This window comes from Schistocerca serialis, chromosome 4 (genome assembly GCF_023864345.2).
Source record: "Schistocerca serialis cubense isolate TAMUIC-IGC-003099 chromosome 4, iqSchSeri2.2, whole genome shotgun sequence".
NCBI classification, from domain to species: Eukaryota; Metazoa; Arthropoda; class Insecta; order Orthoptera; family Acrididae; genus Schistocerca; species Schistocerca serialis.
The window spans coordinates 630464414-630482893 of NC_064641.1; the positions used below are offsets into that span (position 1 = coordinate 630464414).

The following is an 18480-nucleotide window of genomic DNA, read 5'->3' on the forward strand; positions in this document are numbered from 1 at the left end:
ACTATGGGACTTAACATCGATGGTCATCAGTCCCCTAGAACTTAGAACTACTTAAACCTAACTAACCTAAGGACATCACACAACACCCAGCCATCACGAGGCAGAGAAAATCCCTGACCCCGCCGGGAATCGAACCCGGGCGCGGGAAGCGAGAACGCTACTGCACGACCACGAACTGCGGACCCCCCTCGTTCTCCAGACCTGACACTACTCGATTTTTTTAAATGAGGATTCATCAAGGATATCGTGTTTGTAACTCCTGTGCAAATAACTGATGATGGTCGAAGTAGAGGGGATATAAAGTGTAGTCTGGCAATGACAAGGAAAGCGTTTCTGAAGAAAAAATGTTTATTAACATCGAGTATAGATTTAAGTGTCAGGAAGTATTTTCTGAAAGTATTTGTATGGAGTGTAGCCATGTATGGAAGTGAAACATGGACAATAAATAGTTTAGACAAGAAGAGAATAGAAGCTTTCGAAATGTGGTGCTGCAGAAGAATGCTGAAAATTAGATGGGTGGATCACGTAATTAATGAGGGGGTACTGAATAGAATTGGGGAGAAGAAGGGACCGGTTGGTTGGACATGTCCTAAGGCATCAAGGGATCACCAATTTAGTGCTGGAGGGCGGCGTGGAGGGCAAAAATCTTAGAGGGAGACAAAGAGATGAATACACTAAGCAGCTTCAGAAGGATGTAGGTTGGAGTAGGTACTTGGAGATGAAGCAGCTTCCACAGTATAGAGTAACATGGAGAGCTGCATCAAACCAGTCTCTGAACTGAAGACCACATCAACAATAACAACCTCCTGTGCCAGCTTGTCTGCGTGATATGCTGCCACTGAGCAAGTTACACCTGCGATGCTACAGCGAGTTTGGGAAGAAATTGGCTTCCGATGGAATGTGTGCAGCATAGCCAACGGAAGCCACATACAACATCTTTAGTTTAAGGTAACAATAACTTGATGTGTTTCCCTACAAAATAACACTAAACCCAGCTCTAGCAACTAGAAAAGCAACTGGAATCACTCAATAGAGGAAAGTCCACTGGACCTGACGGGATACCAATTCGATTCTACACAGAGTACGCGAAAGAACTTGCCCCCCTTCTAACAGCCGTGTACCGCAAGTCTCTAGAGGAACGGAGGGTTCCAAATGATTGGAAAAGAGCACAGGTAGTCCCAGTCTTCAAGAAGGGTTGTCGAGCAGATGCGCAAAACTATAGACCTATATCTCTGACGTCGATCTGTTGTAGAATTTTAGAACATGTTTTTTGCTCGCGTATCATGTCATTTCTGGAAACCCAGAATGTACTTTGTAGGAATCAACATGGATTCCGGAAACAGCGATCGTGTGAGACCCAACTCGCTTTATTTGTTCATGAGACCCAGAAAATATAGATACAGGCTCCCAGGTAGATGCTATTTATTTGAATTCCGGAAGACGTTCGATACAGTTCCGCACTGTCGCCTGATAAACAAAGTAAGAGCCTACGGAATATCAGACCAGCTGTGTGGCTGGATTGAAGAGTTTTTAGCAAACAGAACACAGCATGTTATCAATGGAGAGACGTCTACAGACGTTAAAGTAACCTCTGGCGTGCCACAGGGGAGTGTTTGGGACCATTGCTTTTCACAATATATATAAATGACCTAGTAGATAGTGTCGGAAGTTCCATGCGGCTTTTCGCGGATGATGCTGTAGTATACAGAGAAGTTGCAGCATTAGAAAATTGTAGCGAAATGCAGGAAGATCTGCAGCGGATAGGCACTTGGTGCAGGGAGTGGCAACTGTCCCTTAACATAGACAATTGTAATGTATTGCGAATACATAGAAAGAAGGATCCTTTATTGTATGATTATATGATAGCGGAACAAACACTGGTAGCAGTTACTTCTGTAAAATATCTGGGAGTATGCGTGCGGAACGTTTTGAAGTGGAATGATCATATAAAATTAATTGTTGGTAAGGCGGGTACCAGGTTGAGATTCATTGGGAGAGTGCTTAGAAAATGTAGTCCATCAACAAAGGAGGTGGCTTACAAAACACTCGTTCGACCTATACTTGAGTATTGCTCATCAGTGTGGGATCCGTACCAGATCGGTTTGACGGAGGAGATAGAGAAGATCCAAAGAAGAGCGGCGCGTTTCGTCACAGGGTAATTGGTAACCGTGATAGCGTTACGGAGATGTTTAATAGACTCAAGTGGCAGACTCTGCAAGAGAGGCGCTCTGCATCGCGGTGTAGCTTGCTCGTCAGGTTTCGAGAGGGTGCGTTTCCGGATGAGGTATCGAATATATTGCTTCCCCCTACTTATACCTCCCGAGGAGATCACGAATGTAAAATTAGAGAGATTAGAGCGCGCACGGTGGCTTTCAGACAGTCGTTCTTCCCGCGAACCATACGCGACTGGAACAGGAAATGGAGGTAATGACAGTGGCACGTAAAGTTCCCTCCGCCACACACCGTTGGGTGGCTTGCGGAGTATAAATGTAGATGTAGATGTAGATGTAGCTCTATATCTTCTTACAATAAATTTATATTAATTTTTAATGTTGTGAAGTCCTTTTTGAAACACCCTTTTTACGAGACTACAATGGTTTTTACTTTAAAAAAGTAGCATACTAAATTTTTGTTAGTATATGTACCTCACAAGGACTTCGTTTATTAAAAGAAAAGAGCAGTGTCAAAAGCTACCAATCAGAACGTTTGTTTTGGGGACACACATGCCTCAATGTAGCTGCCTTTGTCAAAAGGCAGAAGGTGGCCAGATAGAGTGGAAGGAGAATAGGAAATGCAGGACCCACCAAAGGGAAGCTAGCTCGCCGGAGAAGGTAGGGGAAGGCCCACACAATAGCTGGTTGCTGGGAGCACAAACAGACATCACCTGTCGGTCTTCCGTCTTTGAGATTCCAACAAAAATTTCGAGATATTCCATCTTGTAACACCCGAGGGTTCAGTAATTAGACCGATGTTCATTTAGGGAAAAAAGATGGCGGCTGTTTGCTATAGGGTAAGTTAAGGTAATTTCGCAGTATAGGTAATTTTGCAATATTTTGTTCTGACCTTCCTGCGATAGTGTTTCCAATTTTTGGCAACATGAGAATGTCGTGTCGAGTTGTAATACACCTTCACTCTCCCGAAACCATTGTAATGCACTGACAACAGAAGTTGCTTCCGTGTGACGCATTTGGTGCTGAAAATAGGATGGTTTGTTCCTTCGAAATTGTAAATCCAATTTAGAGCTGCAAGAAGCAAGCAATATACATTTTGCTTATAAACAGTTGGTATTATGAGACCTTTAGTGTTACATAAATAATTTTATCTATTTTGTGAAATATGAGAAGTTGTTTGTTGTTCCTAAATTCTCTTCCTGTATAACGCAAGAATTATTTATGAAATACACATCTACACACATCTAAAAAAGTTGTGCATCACTTCGGTTCCGAGAGTTCCGAAACCAGTACAGAAAGTTGGAATAGAGATCAACATAAACATCATTTCCGTCCTTTTATTGCTCATGAAAACCACACATTGCATGTTGTACCACCATACAGCGAGACCTTCAAAGGTGGTGGTCCAGACTGCTGTACACACCGGTACCTCTGTTACCCAGTGGCACGTCCTCTTGCATTGATGCATGCCTGTATTCGTCGTGACATAGTATCCACAAGTTCTTCAAGGTACTGTTGGTCCAGATTGCCCCACTCCTCAACGGTTATTCGGCGTAGATCCCTCAGAGTGGTTAGTGGGTCACGTCGCCCATAAACAGCCCTCTTCAATCTATCCCAGGCATGTTCGATAGGCTTCATGTCTGGAGAACATGCTGACCACTCTAGTCGAGCGACGTCGTTATCCTGAAGGAAGTCATTCATAAGATATGCACGATGGGGGTGCGAATTGTCGTCCATGAAGACAAATGCCTCGCCATTATCCTGCCGATGTGGTTGCACTATCGGTCGGAGGATGGCATTCACGTATCGTACAGCTGTTACGGCGCCTTCTATGACCACCAGCAGGGAACCTCCACTTTGCTGCACTCACTGGACAGTGTGTCTAAGGCGTTCAGCCTGACCAGGTTGCCTCCAAACACGTCTCCGACGATTGTCTGGTTGAAGGCATATGCGACACACGTCAGTGGAGAGAACGTGATGCCAATCCTGAGCGGTCCATTCGGCATGTTAATGGACCCAACTGCACTGCGCTGCATGGTGTCTTCGTTGCAAAGATTGACCTTGCCATGGTCGTCTGGAGTGAAGTTGCGCATCATGCAGCCTATTGCACAGAGTTTTAGTCGTAACACGACGTCCTGTGGCTGCACGAAAAGCATTATTCAACATGATGGCGTTGCTGTCAGAGTTCCTCTAAGCCATATTCCGTAGGTAGCGGTCATCCACTGCAGTAATAGCCCTGGGGCGGCCAGAGCGAGGCATGTCATCGACAGTTCCTGTCTCTCTGTATCTCCTCCATGTTCGAACAACATCGTTTTGGTTCACTCCGAGACGCCTGGACGCTTCCCTTGTTGAGACCCCTTCCTGGCACAAAGTGACAACGTGGACGCGATCGAACCACGGTATTGATCGTCTAGGCATGGTTGAACTACAGACAACACGAGCCGTGTATCTCCTTCCTGGTGGCATGACTGGAACTGATCGGCTGTCGGACCCCTCTACCTAATAGGCTCTGCTCATGCATGGTTGTTTACATCTTTGGGCGGATTTAGTGACATATTGGTTCAAATGTCTCTGAGCACTATGCGACTTAACTTCTGAGGTCATCAGTCGCCTAGAACTTAGAACTAATTGAACCTAACTAACCTAAGGACATCACACACATCCATGCCCGAGGCAGGATTCGAACCTACGACCGTAGCGGTCGCTCGGTTCCATACCGTAGCGCCTAGAACCGCACGGCCACTCCGGCCGGCTTAGTGACATCTCTGAACAGTCAGAGGGACTGTGTCTGTGTACTTTATCTACATTAAACCTCCATTTTCAGGAGTTCTGGGAACCGGGATGATGCAAATCTTTTTTGATGTGTTTATTTAAAATGCGTTTTAAGCTGATGCTGATATATTTTATTTCGAACTTACAGCATGTGGTTCAATATGGCCCCTAAAAAGAAAGTTACTGATAAGGGATGTGTGTACAGTGAAACCTAAAAGAAAACGAATAAAGTGAAACGTGAAACAGAGAAAGTGAAAATATCACCATGTGTAAAACATAAAAATTATTTGGTGATGCCTACAACACTATAAAAAAATTTTTGTAGGGTAATGAAGACACTGAACATATACAAATGCTAAAATATTGCACGTGGTGGTCAAAATTCAGAAAATGTTACTGGTTGAATTTAAGGCTTCCAGTGAATCAGGACAAGCTATTGAAAAATGCGGATGATTTATTGAAGGTTCCAAATTCACCTCAGTAGTCAACAACGCAAAATATCAGGAGAAAAAGCGATTCATTGGCCAAATGCCTCAATGTAGCTGAAAGAAACCAAGATTTCAGTGCATCAGCATCCAGTTCCGTGACAGTGAACAATGCCCCAAAAGTTGCAGCCAGCTCATCTAAACAGCAATGTCCAGGCAAACTGAAAGGTGATGATTGGACTTCTGGTGTCTACTTGAAGACGTACTCATTTCATGTGAAGAAAAAAGTGCTGCATCGTGGACACAATTCTCTTTTTTACGTAACACACTACCATGACAGCTGCCAAAAACAATCGACAAAGGCAGTAGTATAAACGCATGATCATTGTGGCAGCATTACGCTCAGACATTTAAACGACTTGACTGTGTCAAGCAGGACACTAGTAATACTGTATCCGAATATTACAGGTTTGGTCTTCCTAATGGAAAAGTAAACATGAACAATGCTAGCCAATTGTATAAAACTCCCAAAAAACCTGGTAAAAAGGATTTATAGTCGTCATGGTAAAACAAATGGCAGTCGGCCATTTTGCAGCGCTAAGGAAGGAGAGCATGTGTTCCTTCTGAATTTCGTTAAGCAAATATGTGATCACATTTTTTGATCTTACACTTCCTTTGTATGTTACTATGAACTTAGTATTAAAATTTAATTAATATGTTAGATTTACATTTTGATTATTGATAAAGTTTCAAAACAATTAAAGACATTCTAGAGTCATATACAGTGCACAGATATCATATATAATCGGTCAACTTCACTCTTAACTTCACCCCTCCTGGGAAGGCGGATTTTTAAAAATTTTGCGATCTGTTAGAGCGAAAGGTAATGAATATCAATCAATCTTCTACTACTACAGCTCAATACCCATGCTCTGAAATAAAGACTAGAATATTAATTTTTATTGGTCTCAGAAATATTTAAATTTATAGTCTGAAATCGGTCGACTTCACCGCACCTGACGGTATTTGGAAGAGCAGTTGAATAAGATAAACTCCAAAAAAAGTAAAACATGGGTAAAGAACTGCAGTCGGATTTAAACAGGCAAAGCTAAGGGAATTAGACTACGAAATGGGACACTGAAAGTAGTAGATGAGCTTTACTACTTTCGTAGAAGTATAAATGCCAACGGCAGAAACAGAAAGGATGTAAAATGCAGAATGCTAATTAAAAGAAAAGGCATTTCTAAAGCAGAAGAATTTGTTAATATCGAATATAAATTTTAGTGAAACTTCATAGCAGATTAAAACTGTATGCCGGACCGAGACTCGAACTCGGAACCTTTGCCTCTCGCGGGCAAGTGCTCTTGTAACGTAGGAGACGAGGTACTGGCGGAAATAAAGCTGTGAAGACGGGGCGTGAGTCGTGCTTGGGTAGCTCAGCTGGTAGAGCGCTTGCCCGCGAAAGGCAAAGGTCCCGAGTTCGAGTCTCGGTCCGGCATACAGTTTTAATCTGCCAGCAAGTTTCATTTCAGCGCACACTCCGCTCGCAGAGTGAAAATCTCATTCTGGATAAACTTTAGTGTTAAGAAATATTTTCGAAAGGTATTAGTCTGACGTGTAGTCTTATATGGAAGTCAAACATAGATGATAAACAGTTCAGAGAAAGAGAGAGCAGAAGGCTTCAAAATGTGGCGCTGCAGGAGAATATTGAAGATTACGTAGGTGTATCTGATAAGTAACGAGGACGTACTATACAGAATGCGGGAGAAAAGAAATTTAACGCACAACTCGACTAAAGCAAATGATTAGTTGATAGGATACACCAAGAGGCATGAAGGAATTGTCAGTTTGCTAATTGAGGTAAATGTGTGGGTGGGGGCGGGGGGGGGGGGGGGGGGTACACGGAAAAAAAATTTAAGAAATTAGAGTGGGGTCGCGAATGAATGAGCAGTTTCAAGTGCCTGTAGGCTCCAGTAGTTACTCAGAGATGAACAGACCTGCACAGGATAGCATAACGTGAAGAGCTGCAGCCATGCAGAGTGGCTGCACAGTTAGGAAGGCCATGTCACGTATTCCGCGGCCCCTCCCATCGGAGGTCCAAGTCCTCCCTCGGGCATTGTGTGATTGTTGCCCTTGCCTCAAATGCTGGTTCTCTAAATTTCCTCAGTAGCGATTCATGAAAAGAGCGCCTCCTTTCCTCTAGAGACTCCCACCCGAGTTCCTGGAGCATTTCCGTGACACTCGCGTGATGATCAAACCTACCAGTAACAAATCTAGCAGCCCGCCTCTGAATTGCTTCTATGTCCTCCCTCAATCCGACCTGATAGGGATCCCAAACGCTCGAGCAGTACTCGAGAATAGGTCGCATTAGTGTTTTTTAAGCGGTCTCCTTTACAGATGAATCACATCTTCAAAAAATTATACCAACGAACCGAAGACGACTATCCGCCTTCCCCACAACTGCCGTTACATGCTTGTCCCACTTCATATCGCTCTGCAATGTTACTCCCAAATATTTAATCGACGTGACTGTGTCAAGCGCTACACTACTAATGGAGTATTCAAACGTTCAAAATGGTTCAAATGGCTCTGAACACTATGGGACTTAACATCTGAGGTCATCAATCCCCTAGAACTTAGAACTACTTAAACCTAACTAACCTAAGGACATCACACACATCCATGCCCAAGGCAGGATTCGAACCTGCGATCGTAGCGGTCGCGCGGTACCAGACTAAAGCGTCTAGAACAGCTCGGCCACACTGGCCGGCCTATTCAAACGTTACAGGATTATTTTTCCTATTCATCTGCATTAATTTACATTTATCTATATTTAGAGTTAGCTGCCATTCTTTACACCAATCGCAAATCCTGTCCAAGTCATCTTGTATCCTCCTACAGTCACGCAACGACGACACCTTCCCGTACATCATAGCATCATCAGCAAACAACCGCACATTGCTATCCACCCTATCCAAAAGATCATTTATGTAGATAGAAGACAACAGCGGACCTACCACACTTCCCTGGGGCACTCCAGATGATACCCTCACCTCCGATGAACACTCACCATCGAGGACAACGTACTGGCTTCTATTATTTAAGAAGTCTTAGAGCCACTCACATACTTGGGAACCAATCCTATATGCTCGTACCTTAGTTAGGAGTCTGCAGTGGGGCACCGAGTCAAACACTTTCCGGAAGTCAAGGAATATGGTCCGGAAGTAAAGGAATATGGCATCCGTCTGATACCCTTCATCCATGGTTCGCAAGATATCATGTGAAAGAACGGCGAGTTGCGTTTCGCAGGAGCGATGCTTTCTAAAGCCGTGCTCCTGCATGGACAGCAACTTCTCTGTGTCAAGGAAATTCATTATATTCGAACTGAGAATATGTTCGAGAATCCTGCAACAAACCGATGTTAAGGATATTGGTCTGTAATTTTGCGGATCTGTCCTTCTACCCTTCTTATATACAGGCGTCACATGCGCTTTTTTCCAGTCGCTCGAGACTTTACGTTGGGCGAGAAATTCGCGATAAATGCAAGCTAAGTAAGGAGCCAATGCAGTAGAGTACTCTCTGTAAAACCGAATTGGAATCCCATCAGGACCTGGAGATTTATTTATTTTCAACCCATTCAGCTGCTTCACAACACCAGGGATGTCTATCACTATGTCCTCCATACGGGAATCTGTACGAGACTCAAACGGCGGTATGTTTGTGCGATCCTCCTGCGTGAAAGATTTCTCAAATGCTAAATTTAAAATTTCAGGTTTCGTTTTGCTGTCTTCCGTTGCCAGACCAGACTGATCAGTGAGTGGCTGGATGGAAACCTTCGACCCCCTATTTTACGTAAGACCAGAATTTCCTTGGGTTTTCAGCAAGATCTTTTGCCAAGGTATGACGGTGGTAGTGGTTGAATGCTTCGCGCATCGCTCTCTTTACAGCAGCACGAATCTCTACTAACTTTTGCCTGTCTTCGTTCTCCCGATCATTCTTGTAACGCGAGTGCAACTGCATTTGCTTCCTGAGAATTCTCCGAATTACGCTGTTAAATCACGGTGGGTCTTTTCCGTCCGTAACCCACTTTTTCGGCACATACTTGTCCAATGAGTGGTTTACAATGTGTTTAAAACTTGACCATAATTCTTCCACGTTCATCTTACGGAAGTAAATGCTAACAACTTCTTATCTGCTCTTTCTAGTAAGAATACTCTCCTAGCCTTCTTGGCCGAGTTTTTAACTTTCGTAACCATAGTCGTAATGACAACATCATGATCACTAATCCCTGCCTCAACACTGACACCGTCGATGAGGTCTGGTCTGTTCGTGGCTACCAGATCAAAAATATTTCCATTACACGTTGGCTGTCGATTTAGCTGCTCAAGACAGTTTTCGCATAATGTGTTCAAAAGTAATTCACACGACGGCTTCTCTGTACCATCTGTACTGAATCCATAGACATCCAATTCTATACTAGGCAGGTTGAAGTCGCCTCCGACTAATATAGCATGATCTGGGTGCTTCTGCAATACAGAATGTAGATTCCCTTTGAATGGTTCTAGAACTGTCACAGTGGAACCCGGTGGCCGGTAATAACACCCCACAATTAACTTTATATTCCCTAGCCCTGTTAAACGTGTCCAGGTAACTTCACAATCACACTCTACTTCGACCTCAGTAGGCACAATATTTTTGTCAACTGCAATGAAGACACCACCTCCTACGGTGTCTAATCTGTCTTTCCGATGCACATTCCAACCCTCACTAAATATTTCAGAACTTCCTATCTCAGGGTTCAGCCAGGTCTCAGTCCCGAGAATAATTTGCGCACCACACGCTTCCTGGAGGGCAGTAAATTCAGGAACTTTATTCCGAACACTCTGAAAATTTACTACTAATATCTTGATAGCTGAAGTGTCTTTACACTGAGCGCGTCCTGATTTCCCTGCCTGCACGTCGACTGGTGAGTGTTCATCAGGACACCTCGCACTACTGCCTGGCCTAAAAAAACCCCATGTGCATGCCACAAGTACTCTGCTACCCGAGGAGCCGCTTCCTTTGTGTAGTGCACCCCTGACCTATCTAGGGGCGTCCTACAATTCCCCACCCAATAGCGCAAGTCTAGAAATCTGCAGCTAAGACCGTCACAGAGTGGACGAAGCCTCTGGTTGAGACCCTCCACTCGCCTCGAAACCAAAGAACCCCGATCCACTCTGGGAACGATGCTGCACGTGCGAGGCCAGCGGTCTTCACCAAATCCGCCAGCAGCCTGTTCGAACTGGGGATCGCCTCAGAACCCAAGCGACAGGCGTCATAGGTGCCGAAGTGAGCAACTACTTGCAGACGACTGCACCCCGTACGCTCGATAGCCGTAGGCAAGGCCGCCTCCACATCTCGGATGAGGCCCCCCGGCAGACAAACCAAGTGCACGTTGGATTTCTTTCCAGCCCTGTACGCTATTTCCCTAAGGGGCTCCATCACCCGCCTAACGTTGGAGCTCCTAATAACCAGCAAGCCTTTGCCCCCGTATGCCTGCTCGGGCCCTGCTGAAGAAGCGGCCACCTGCTCACTGAAAGGACGAACGGGCGAGGCCAGCCGGCCAGCCTCCACATTGGCCGTCCGCCTCGAGCGACGCCGTTGCAGTCCGCCACTCACCCTGAGGTGAGGGCGGCCCCAGTGCGCCGGGTACACTAGAAGGTTCCTCGTCGGATGAGTCAGCCGTCGCAACAAGCGACACCTGGGGTGTCTCAAGCGACGCGCCAGACCCTCCGCCGTCGCTGCATCTCGAGGCAGCGGCCTGAAGGCGCTCGGCTGCTCGCGAACCGCGGCCAGTTCCTCCTGCGCCCGCACACACTCTATCCATCCTACTGCTAAAATCTAACGACTCCGCGAATTTATACTCTACGGCTATCAATAAGCAATATTACTCCTCTCAAATACGAGAATACGCAAGGATTTTATGTAATTAAATATGCAAGTGCACAATCACTCGGAAAGAAACTAAGAATCAAACTGTAAAACAAATTTGAAAGCTAAATAGGCGACTCGCTACTGCACTGCTGCCGCACTGATACTTCACCAGTGGCTGCTCAAGGCTTGGCCCTTTCCACTCAGCGAAGTAAACATGGCAGTCAGCTGCATCACAATACAGCATGAGGCCTACGGGTGAGCACTGAGCGTGAAAATAGCGCCACTTCATAGCCAGTGTAGTGAAACGCCTACTCGTCACTAAAGATAATCTTTCCAAAGAATTCATCTTCATCTAAACAATGTAGGCGTAAAATTTCCACACAAAAGTCCTTATGAGCAATCCTATGAGTGTTTTTTAATTCTTGCAACATTGTAAACTTGTATGGTTTGAGATGCAACCGTTTTTTAAGACATAGCAAACATTCGTATGGTGGATGAACAGCTCTGAAGCAGCACGCTGGGTCGATTTTGAAAGTCTGTTCACAAAGTTTTGCCATACTTGCTCCATGATGTCATCAGACGTATGAGGACAACCCAAGGTTTGTTATTTCTTACCAAACCTCTACTTTCAATGAAATACTTTCGCCATTCTTAAAGAACAGGCCTACTGGGAGGATCTTTAGCGTACTCTGCACGAAAATTACGTCGCACAGTTGCCACAGACTACAACTCTTCGAGCCAAAACACCCAGCAAGTGCACTCGGGATTGGTAAAGGCAGCCATATTTGCTGCAACTGCCGTCAGCGCTTGCAGTGGCGCGATTCTGTACTAGCGAACCACGACATCTGTTTTCCTTTTAGTCGTCACTCGTATGAATAAGTTTGTCCGAATTTTCAAAGTTAGAAAGTCCTTTTTGGTACACCCTATACAGATGATAACAACACTGATGTTTCCAGAAGAGCTTCTGTGAAGTGTGGAAGGTAGGAGACGCGGTACTGGCAGAATTGAAGCTGTGAGGACGGGTCGTGAATCGTGCTTGGGTAACTCAGTGGATAGAGCACTTGCCCGCGAAAGGCAAAGATCCCGAGTTCGAGTCTCGGTCCAGCACACAGTTTTAATCTGTCAGGAAGTTTCGATAACATTGGTGGTCTGACGGGCGGTATACTCACGTGCTGTACGAGCACGCGCAGGTGGATGCCACCGAGCGAGTAGCGGCGGTCGATGTACATGACGGGTACCCACTCCATGTCCGGCGGCGACGCCTCCCTCACGTAGCAGCCGACGGCACCGCCGAGCTGGCCGACGTCCGTCGCCGTGGAGTAGCGCTCGCGCAGCAGCACGCAGCGGCGGCCCACGTGGCACACCTGTCCGGCAAACCACCCTTCACTCACGTGCCACACTTCTTCCGGAAGACGAAAACCGAATTTCTTTTTCGCTGTCGTGATTACACGTTAAGGCCTAAAGCGGGTTTGCTAGACCCGTCAAATTATGGTTTTCCCGTCGTCCGTTATTTTACACAAATGACGTCTGGTAATCAGCTGTTCCGGCTTTTGGTTTAGTCAGCGCAATGGCTGTTTCTCTTCAGTTAAACATCAAGGGAAAACAACTCCATGCTCAGTGTTAATACACTACTGATCATTAAAAATGCTACACCAAGAAGAAATGCAGATATTGAACGGGTATTCTTTCGACAAATATATTATACTATAACTGACATGTTATTACATTTTCACTCAGTTTGGGTGCATAGATCCTGAGAAATCAGTATTCAGAACAACCACCTCTGGCCGTAATAACGGCCTTGATGCGCCTGGGCATTGAGTCAAACAGAGCTTGGATGGCGTGTACAGGTACAGCTGCCCATGCAGCTTCAACACGATACCACAGTTCATCAAGAGAAGCGACTGGCGTATTGTGACGAGCCAGTTGCTCGTCCACCATTGACCAGACGCTTTCAGTTTGTGACAGATGTGGAGAATGTGCTGGCCACGGCAGCAGTCGAACATTTTCCGTATCCAGAAAGGCCCGTACAGGACCTGCAACATGCGGTCGTGAATTATCCTGCTGAAACGTAGCGTTTCGCAGGGATCGAATGAAGGGTAGAGCCACGGGTCGTAACACATCTGAAATGTAGCGTCCACTGTTCAAAGTGCAGTCAATGCGAACAAGAGGTGACCAAGACGTGTAAACAATGGCACCCCATACCATCACGCCCGGTGAGACGGCAGTATGGCGATCACGAATACACGCTTCCAATGTGCGTTCACCGCGATGTCGCCCTACACGGTGCGACCATCATGATGCTGTAAGCAGAGCCTGGATTCATCCGAAAAAATTACGTTTTGCCATTCATGCACCCAGGTTCGTCGTTGAGTACACCATCGCAGACGCTCCTGCCTGTGATGCAGCGTCAAGGGTAACCGCAGCCATGTTCTCCGAGCTGATAGCCCATGCTGCTGCAAACGTCGTTGAACTGTTCGTGCAGATGGTTGTTGTCTTGCAAACGTCCCCATCTATCTGTTGACTCAGGGATCGAGATTTGGCTGTACGAGCCGGTACAGCCATGCGCTTAAGATGCCTGTCATTTCGACTGCTAGTGATACGAAGCCGCTGGGATCCAGCACGGCGTTCCGTATTACCCTCCTGAACCCACCGATTCCATATTCTGCTAACAGTCATTGGATCTCGACCAACGCGAGCAGCAATGTCGTGATACGATTAACCGGAATAGCGATAGGCTACAATCCGACCTTTATCAAAGTCGGAAACGTGATGGTACGCAATTCTCCTCCTTACATGAGGCATCACAACAATGTTTCACCAGGCAACGCCGGTCAACTGCTGTTTGTGTATGAGAAATCGGTTTGAAACTTTCCTCATGTCTGCACCTTGTAGGTGCCGCCACGGGCTCCAACCTTGTGTGAATGCTCTGAAAGGGTAGTCATTTGCATATTACAGCATCTTCTTCCTGTCGGTTAAATTTCGCGTCTGTAACGCGTCATCTTCGTGGTGTAGCAATTTTAATGGCCAGTATTGTATTTCTACTTCTCTTTCACAGCAAAAAAAGGCACTCTGTGCAGACTATACGAACAATTTTAACGTTTGGATGCATAACAGAGTTCCTTTAGCCCCGGCAACCTTTCAATTCCTCAAAAAATTGACTTAAAATTAGTTTGTTTTAGTTGATTTCCCTTATAATCGTTGCAAAAACAATTGCCTTTCTTTGGAAAAAACATTGGTGTAGGTCAAATTACTCGTGTTATGAATTTCGTAATCCTACACGTATAAATCGTGACAGGAGTCTTTGAGAGTCTTTAACAAATAAGCTGTCTCTCCAACAGTTTATTTGTCACTGAACTGACTGACGTGTTAAAGTAGCAAGTTGCTGATAACACGTATCAGATCTGCATAGTTGTACTCTGCGTTGAGAATTACCAACGTCTTGTAAAAACTACAGCTGAGGTCAGTTTTGAAGCTAAGTGTAATGGGCATTGGCAAAATACTTTCAGATGAGCATAAGTCTAGGTCCATAAACAGAATAATCATGTAAGACAGTTTCATTCTTTATGTAAAACAGGGATAAAATAGTACATGTAAGTCACAAAAGAACATCATCTGAAATCAGTACAAGCAACCGAAATTCTGAATTAACTGTTACTGAATGGCTTGAAGATGAAGCTTCCTTTGTTCAAGGAACATAGCAGATATTCAGACACCGACGGTTCCCAGGGTAATCAGCTCACTTCTCTTAGCGTCTCAGCCGGCCGCGGTGACCGAGCGGTTCTAGGCGCTTCAGTCCGGAACCGCGCTGCTGCTACGGTCGCAGGTTAGCATCCTGCCTCGGGCATGGATGTGTGTGATGTCCTTAGGTTAGTTAGGTTTAAGTAGTTCTAAGTCTAGGGGACTGATGACCTCAGATGTTAAGTTCCATAGTGCTTGGAGCCATTTGTATTTTTTTCTTAGCGTCACAACTGGAGGAAGCAGTGAAGAATTAGATGATACAGACTATACAACTCACAATTTCCTTATCGCTCATGATGGAACTGCATAGAGAAAATCACTGCCACTAACGGCAGAATATCATGAAAATTCCTTGTGCTCAGTTAGGGAGTACCAAAACAAAAAGGAAATCCCACTAGAAAGAATGGCTTCAACGTCCAGAGGTGGTTTATCACCATAATTTTGGTTTGAAAGACAATTTGACAACTACACGTTATATGGATACGAAGTACAAAATTATGATATCGCTAATTTCCCTGCCCCATAGCACCAGTGTAGATGAAGGACATGAAAACGAATGAGAGAATGTTTTATTCCGTAATCAATGAAAATCACGAGTTGGCCAGATAGCCCGTCCTTATACTTGAAAGGAGCAGTCAAGAGATGATATTTTGTCTTATGGACAAACTTATTAGACGTAGGAGCAATAAATGTCATGTGCTTATTTTCACAGCAACTTCAGAACTACGTGGAAGGCAGACCTGATAAAAAGAGAATTTCTCCCATATGGAGAGAAGAAAGCTATGCGAGCCACAGCACGGTTCGTCAACAGACGAAGATTGCGGAAACACGAAGATCACTAAAATGACGGTCCTTCATGTGCTCAAATCCATTAGACAGGAAAAGTGGTTAAAATGCACAAATAATTATATGCAAAGAATACAGTGCAGTTATTTATGAACAGTGTTATATACTACGAGAAAGCCCTCTACTGTGGACCGATAAAATTGAGAGTCAGTTATTGATTCTCAGGAAAGTTATGACGTAGTATATAATACTGTATTTCTTACTATACTAAAATAAAGGTCACAGTATAAAAATAATTGCTTTCATACAGAATATCTCTCACTACCCCCTTCAAATGGCTCTGAGCACTATGCGACTTAACTTCTGAGGTCATCAGTCGCCTAGAACTTAGAACTAATTAAACCTAACTAGCCTAAGGACATCACACACATCCATGCCCGAGGCAGGATTCGAACCTGCGACCGTAGCGGTCACGCGGTTCCAGACTGAAGCGCCTAGAACCGCACGCCCACAACGGTCGGCCCTACCCCCTTCAAAATTTGATATTTTCGTTAATACTGTAAGTAGGCTGTTTAGGTTTTTATGTTGGTAACGCCACGTAGCGCTCTGTATGAAAATCACTGGCTGTGCGGTGTGCAGTCTGTGGCTGGTTGGCATTGTTGGAATATTCGCTATTGTAGTGTTGAGTAGTTGGATGTGAACAGCGCGTAGCGTTGTGCAGTTGGAGGTGAGCCGCCAGCAGTGGTGGATGTGGGGAGAGAGATGGCAGAATTTTGAGAGCGTACGATCTGGACGTGTGTCCATCAGAAAGAGTAAATTTGTAATACTGTATATCATGAACTGATATATATGATGACTTTTGAATATTATTAAGGTAAATAAATTGTTTGTTCTCTATCAAAATCTTTCATTTGCTAACTATGCCTATCAGCAGTTAGTGCCTTCAGTAGTTAGAATCTTTTATTTAGCTGGCAGTATTGGCGCTCGCTGTATTGCAGTAGTTCGAGTAACGAAGATTTTTGTGAGGTAAGTGATTCATGAAATGTATAGGTTATTGTTAGTCAGGGCCATTCTCTTGTAGGGATTATTGAAAGTCAGACTGCGTTGCGCTAAAAATATTGTGTGTCAGTTTAGTGTTGATCAGAATAACTAAAGAGAGAAATGTCTGAGTACGTTCAGTTTTGCTCGGCTGTTTGAAAATCAAATAACGTAAGAGGTTTATCAGCACTGTCATTCATTAACTTTTCTAAGGGGATGTTTCAAAACCAAAATTTTGTATTCGTTTTAAGGTAGGGTCTGAGAGACCTTCTCATGCGTTTTCGCTACATACACTCATGCATCCAAGGACTACATACCAGATATAACCTGACAAACCAAGCAATCTGTTGCGTGTTTACATAGCAGAAAACATTGATTGTACAGAATCGATATTGGACTGTTTACTTATCAACCAGAAACGGTATCAGGAAATCTGGTTTTGCAGGCCCCACGTAAATCTACACTACTCGACATTAAAATTGCTACACCAAGAAGAAATGCAGATGATAAATGGGTATTCATTGGACAAATATACTAGAACTGACGTGTGATTACATTTTCACGCAATTTGGGTGCATAGATCTGAGAAATCAGTACCGAGAACAACCACCTCTGGCCGTAATAACGGCCTTGATACGCCTGGGCATTGAGTCAAACAGAGCTTGGATGACGTGTACAGGTACAGCTGCCCATGCAGCTTCAATATGTTACCACAGTTCATCAACAGTAGTGACTGGCGTATTGTGACGAGCCAGTTGCTCGGCCACCATTGACCAGACGTTATCAGTTGGTGAGAAATCTTGAGAATGTGCTGGCCGGGGCAGCAGTCACACATTTTCTGTATCCAGAAAGGCCCGTACAGGACCTGCAACATGCGGTCGTGCATTATCCTGCTGAAATGTAGGTAAGTCCCCTAGAACTTAGAACTACTTAAGCCTAACTAACCTAAGGACATCACACACATCCATGCCCGAGGCAGGATTCGAACCTGCGACCGTAGCGGTCGCGCGGTTCCAGACTGTAGCGCCTAGAACCGCTCGGTCACACCGCCCGGCTTCAGTGGTAAAAGCAAACTATTATTTCTCGCTGTCATTAGTTGCCTGAAACAATACTCATACTTTTTACACGAGATGCTGTATTACCAACCAATGAGCTGTCCCGGTTGGCACTTGGTTGCAGATTATAGCTGACACAAGCAGTTTCCAAATGATAAAAGAGTGATACAAAGAAAAATAAGAGCAAATAACAAGGGAAAATACGATGGTGAAAATGACAGGGGGGAGTATTAGAGATAAAAAATTACATTGGAACCAATTAACTGAATCACAGTGATAATCAAAGTCTTTTGATTAAATTTAGAAAAATAAAATTTTTTTGCATTTGACGACATTCGAACCTATGACTTTTCACACATGTGGTTTACACGATAACCACTATGCTACGTCATCATACTACACTAGCAAGTCGTTAACTCTAGTGGCCCAGTCACAACGATCAAATGCAGCCTTAAAAAATTCAACTTCGCGCTATGTCGTGCAAAACTTATCTGTTGTAAGCCGATGTCTGCAGTTACAATAACTGTATATCTGATGCTGAATCACATCTTGTTTGGAAGAGTCCAGTAGTTTTTGATT

General features: G+C 44.6%; 1 protein-coding gene and 1 non-coding gene across 2 annotated transcripts in view; one reads left to right on the forward strand and one right to left on the reverse strand.

Annotated features, from left to right (window-relative positions):
- Nucleotides 1-12893, reverse strand: part of LOC126474649 (glutamate receptor ionotropic, delta-1-like) — a 164013-nt gene extending 151120 nt beyond the window's left edge. Inside the window, exons 1-2 of the mRNA XM_050102127.1 lie at nucleotides 12873-12893; nucleotides 12451-12645 (exon numbers count right to left, since the gene is read on the reverse strand). Of these exons, the coding sequence (XP_049958084.1) occupies nucleotides 12451-12645; nucleotides 12873-12893 (216 nt within the window). The remainder of the gene's footprint in view (nucleotides 1-12450; nucleotides 12646-12872) is intronic.
- Trnas-cga (transfer RNA serine (anticodon CGA)) lies at nucleotides 6793-6867 on the forward strand. The gene has a single exon. It is a non-coding gene; the product is annotated as a tRNA-Ser (tRNA).
- Nucleotides 12894-18480: the final 5587 nt, after the last annotated feature.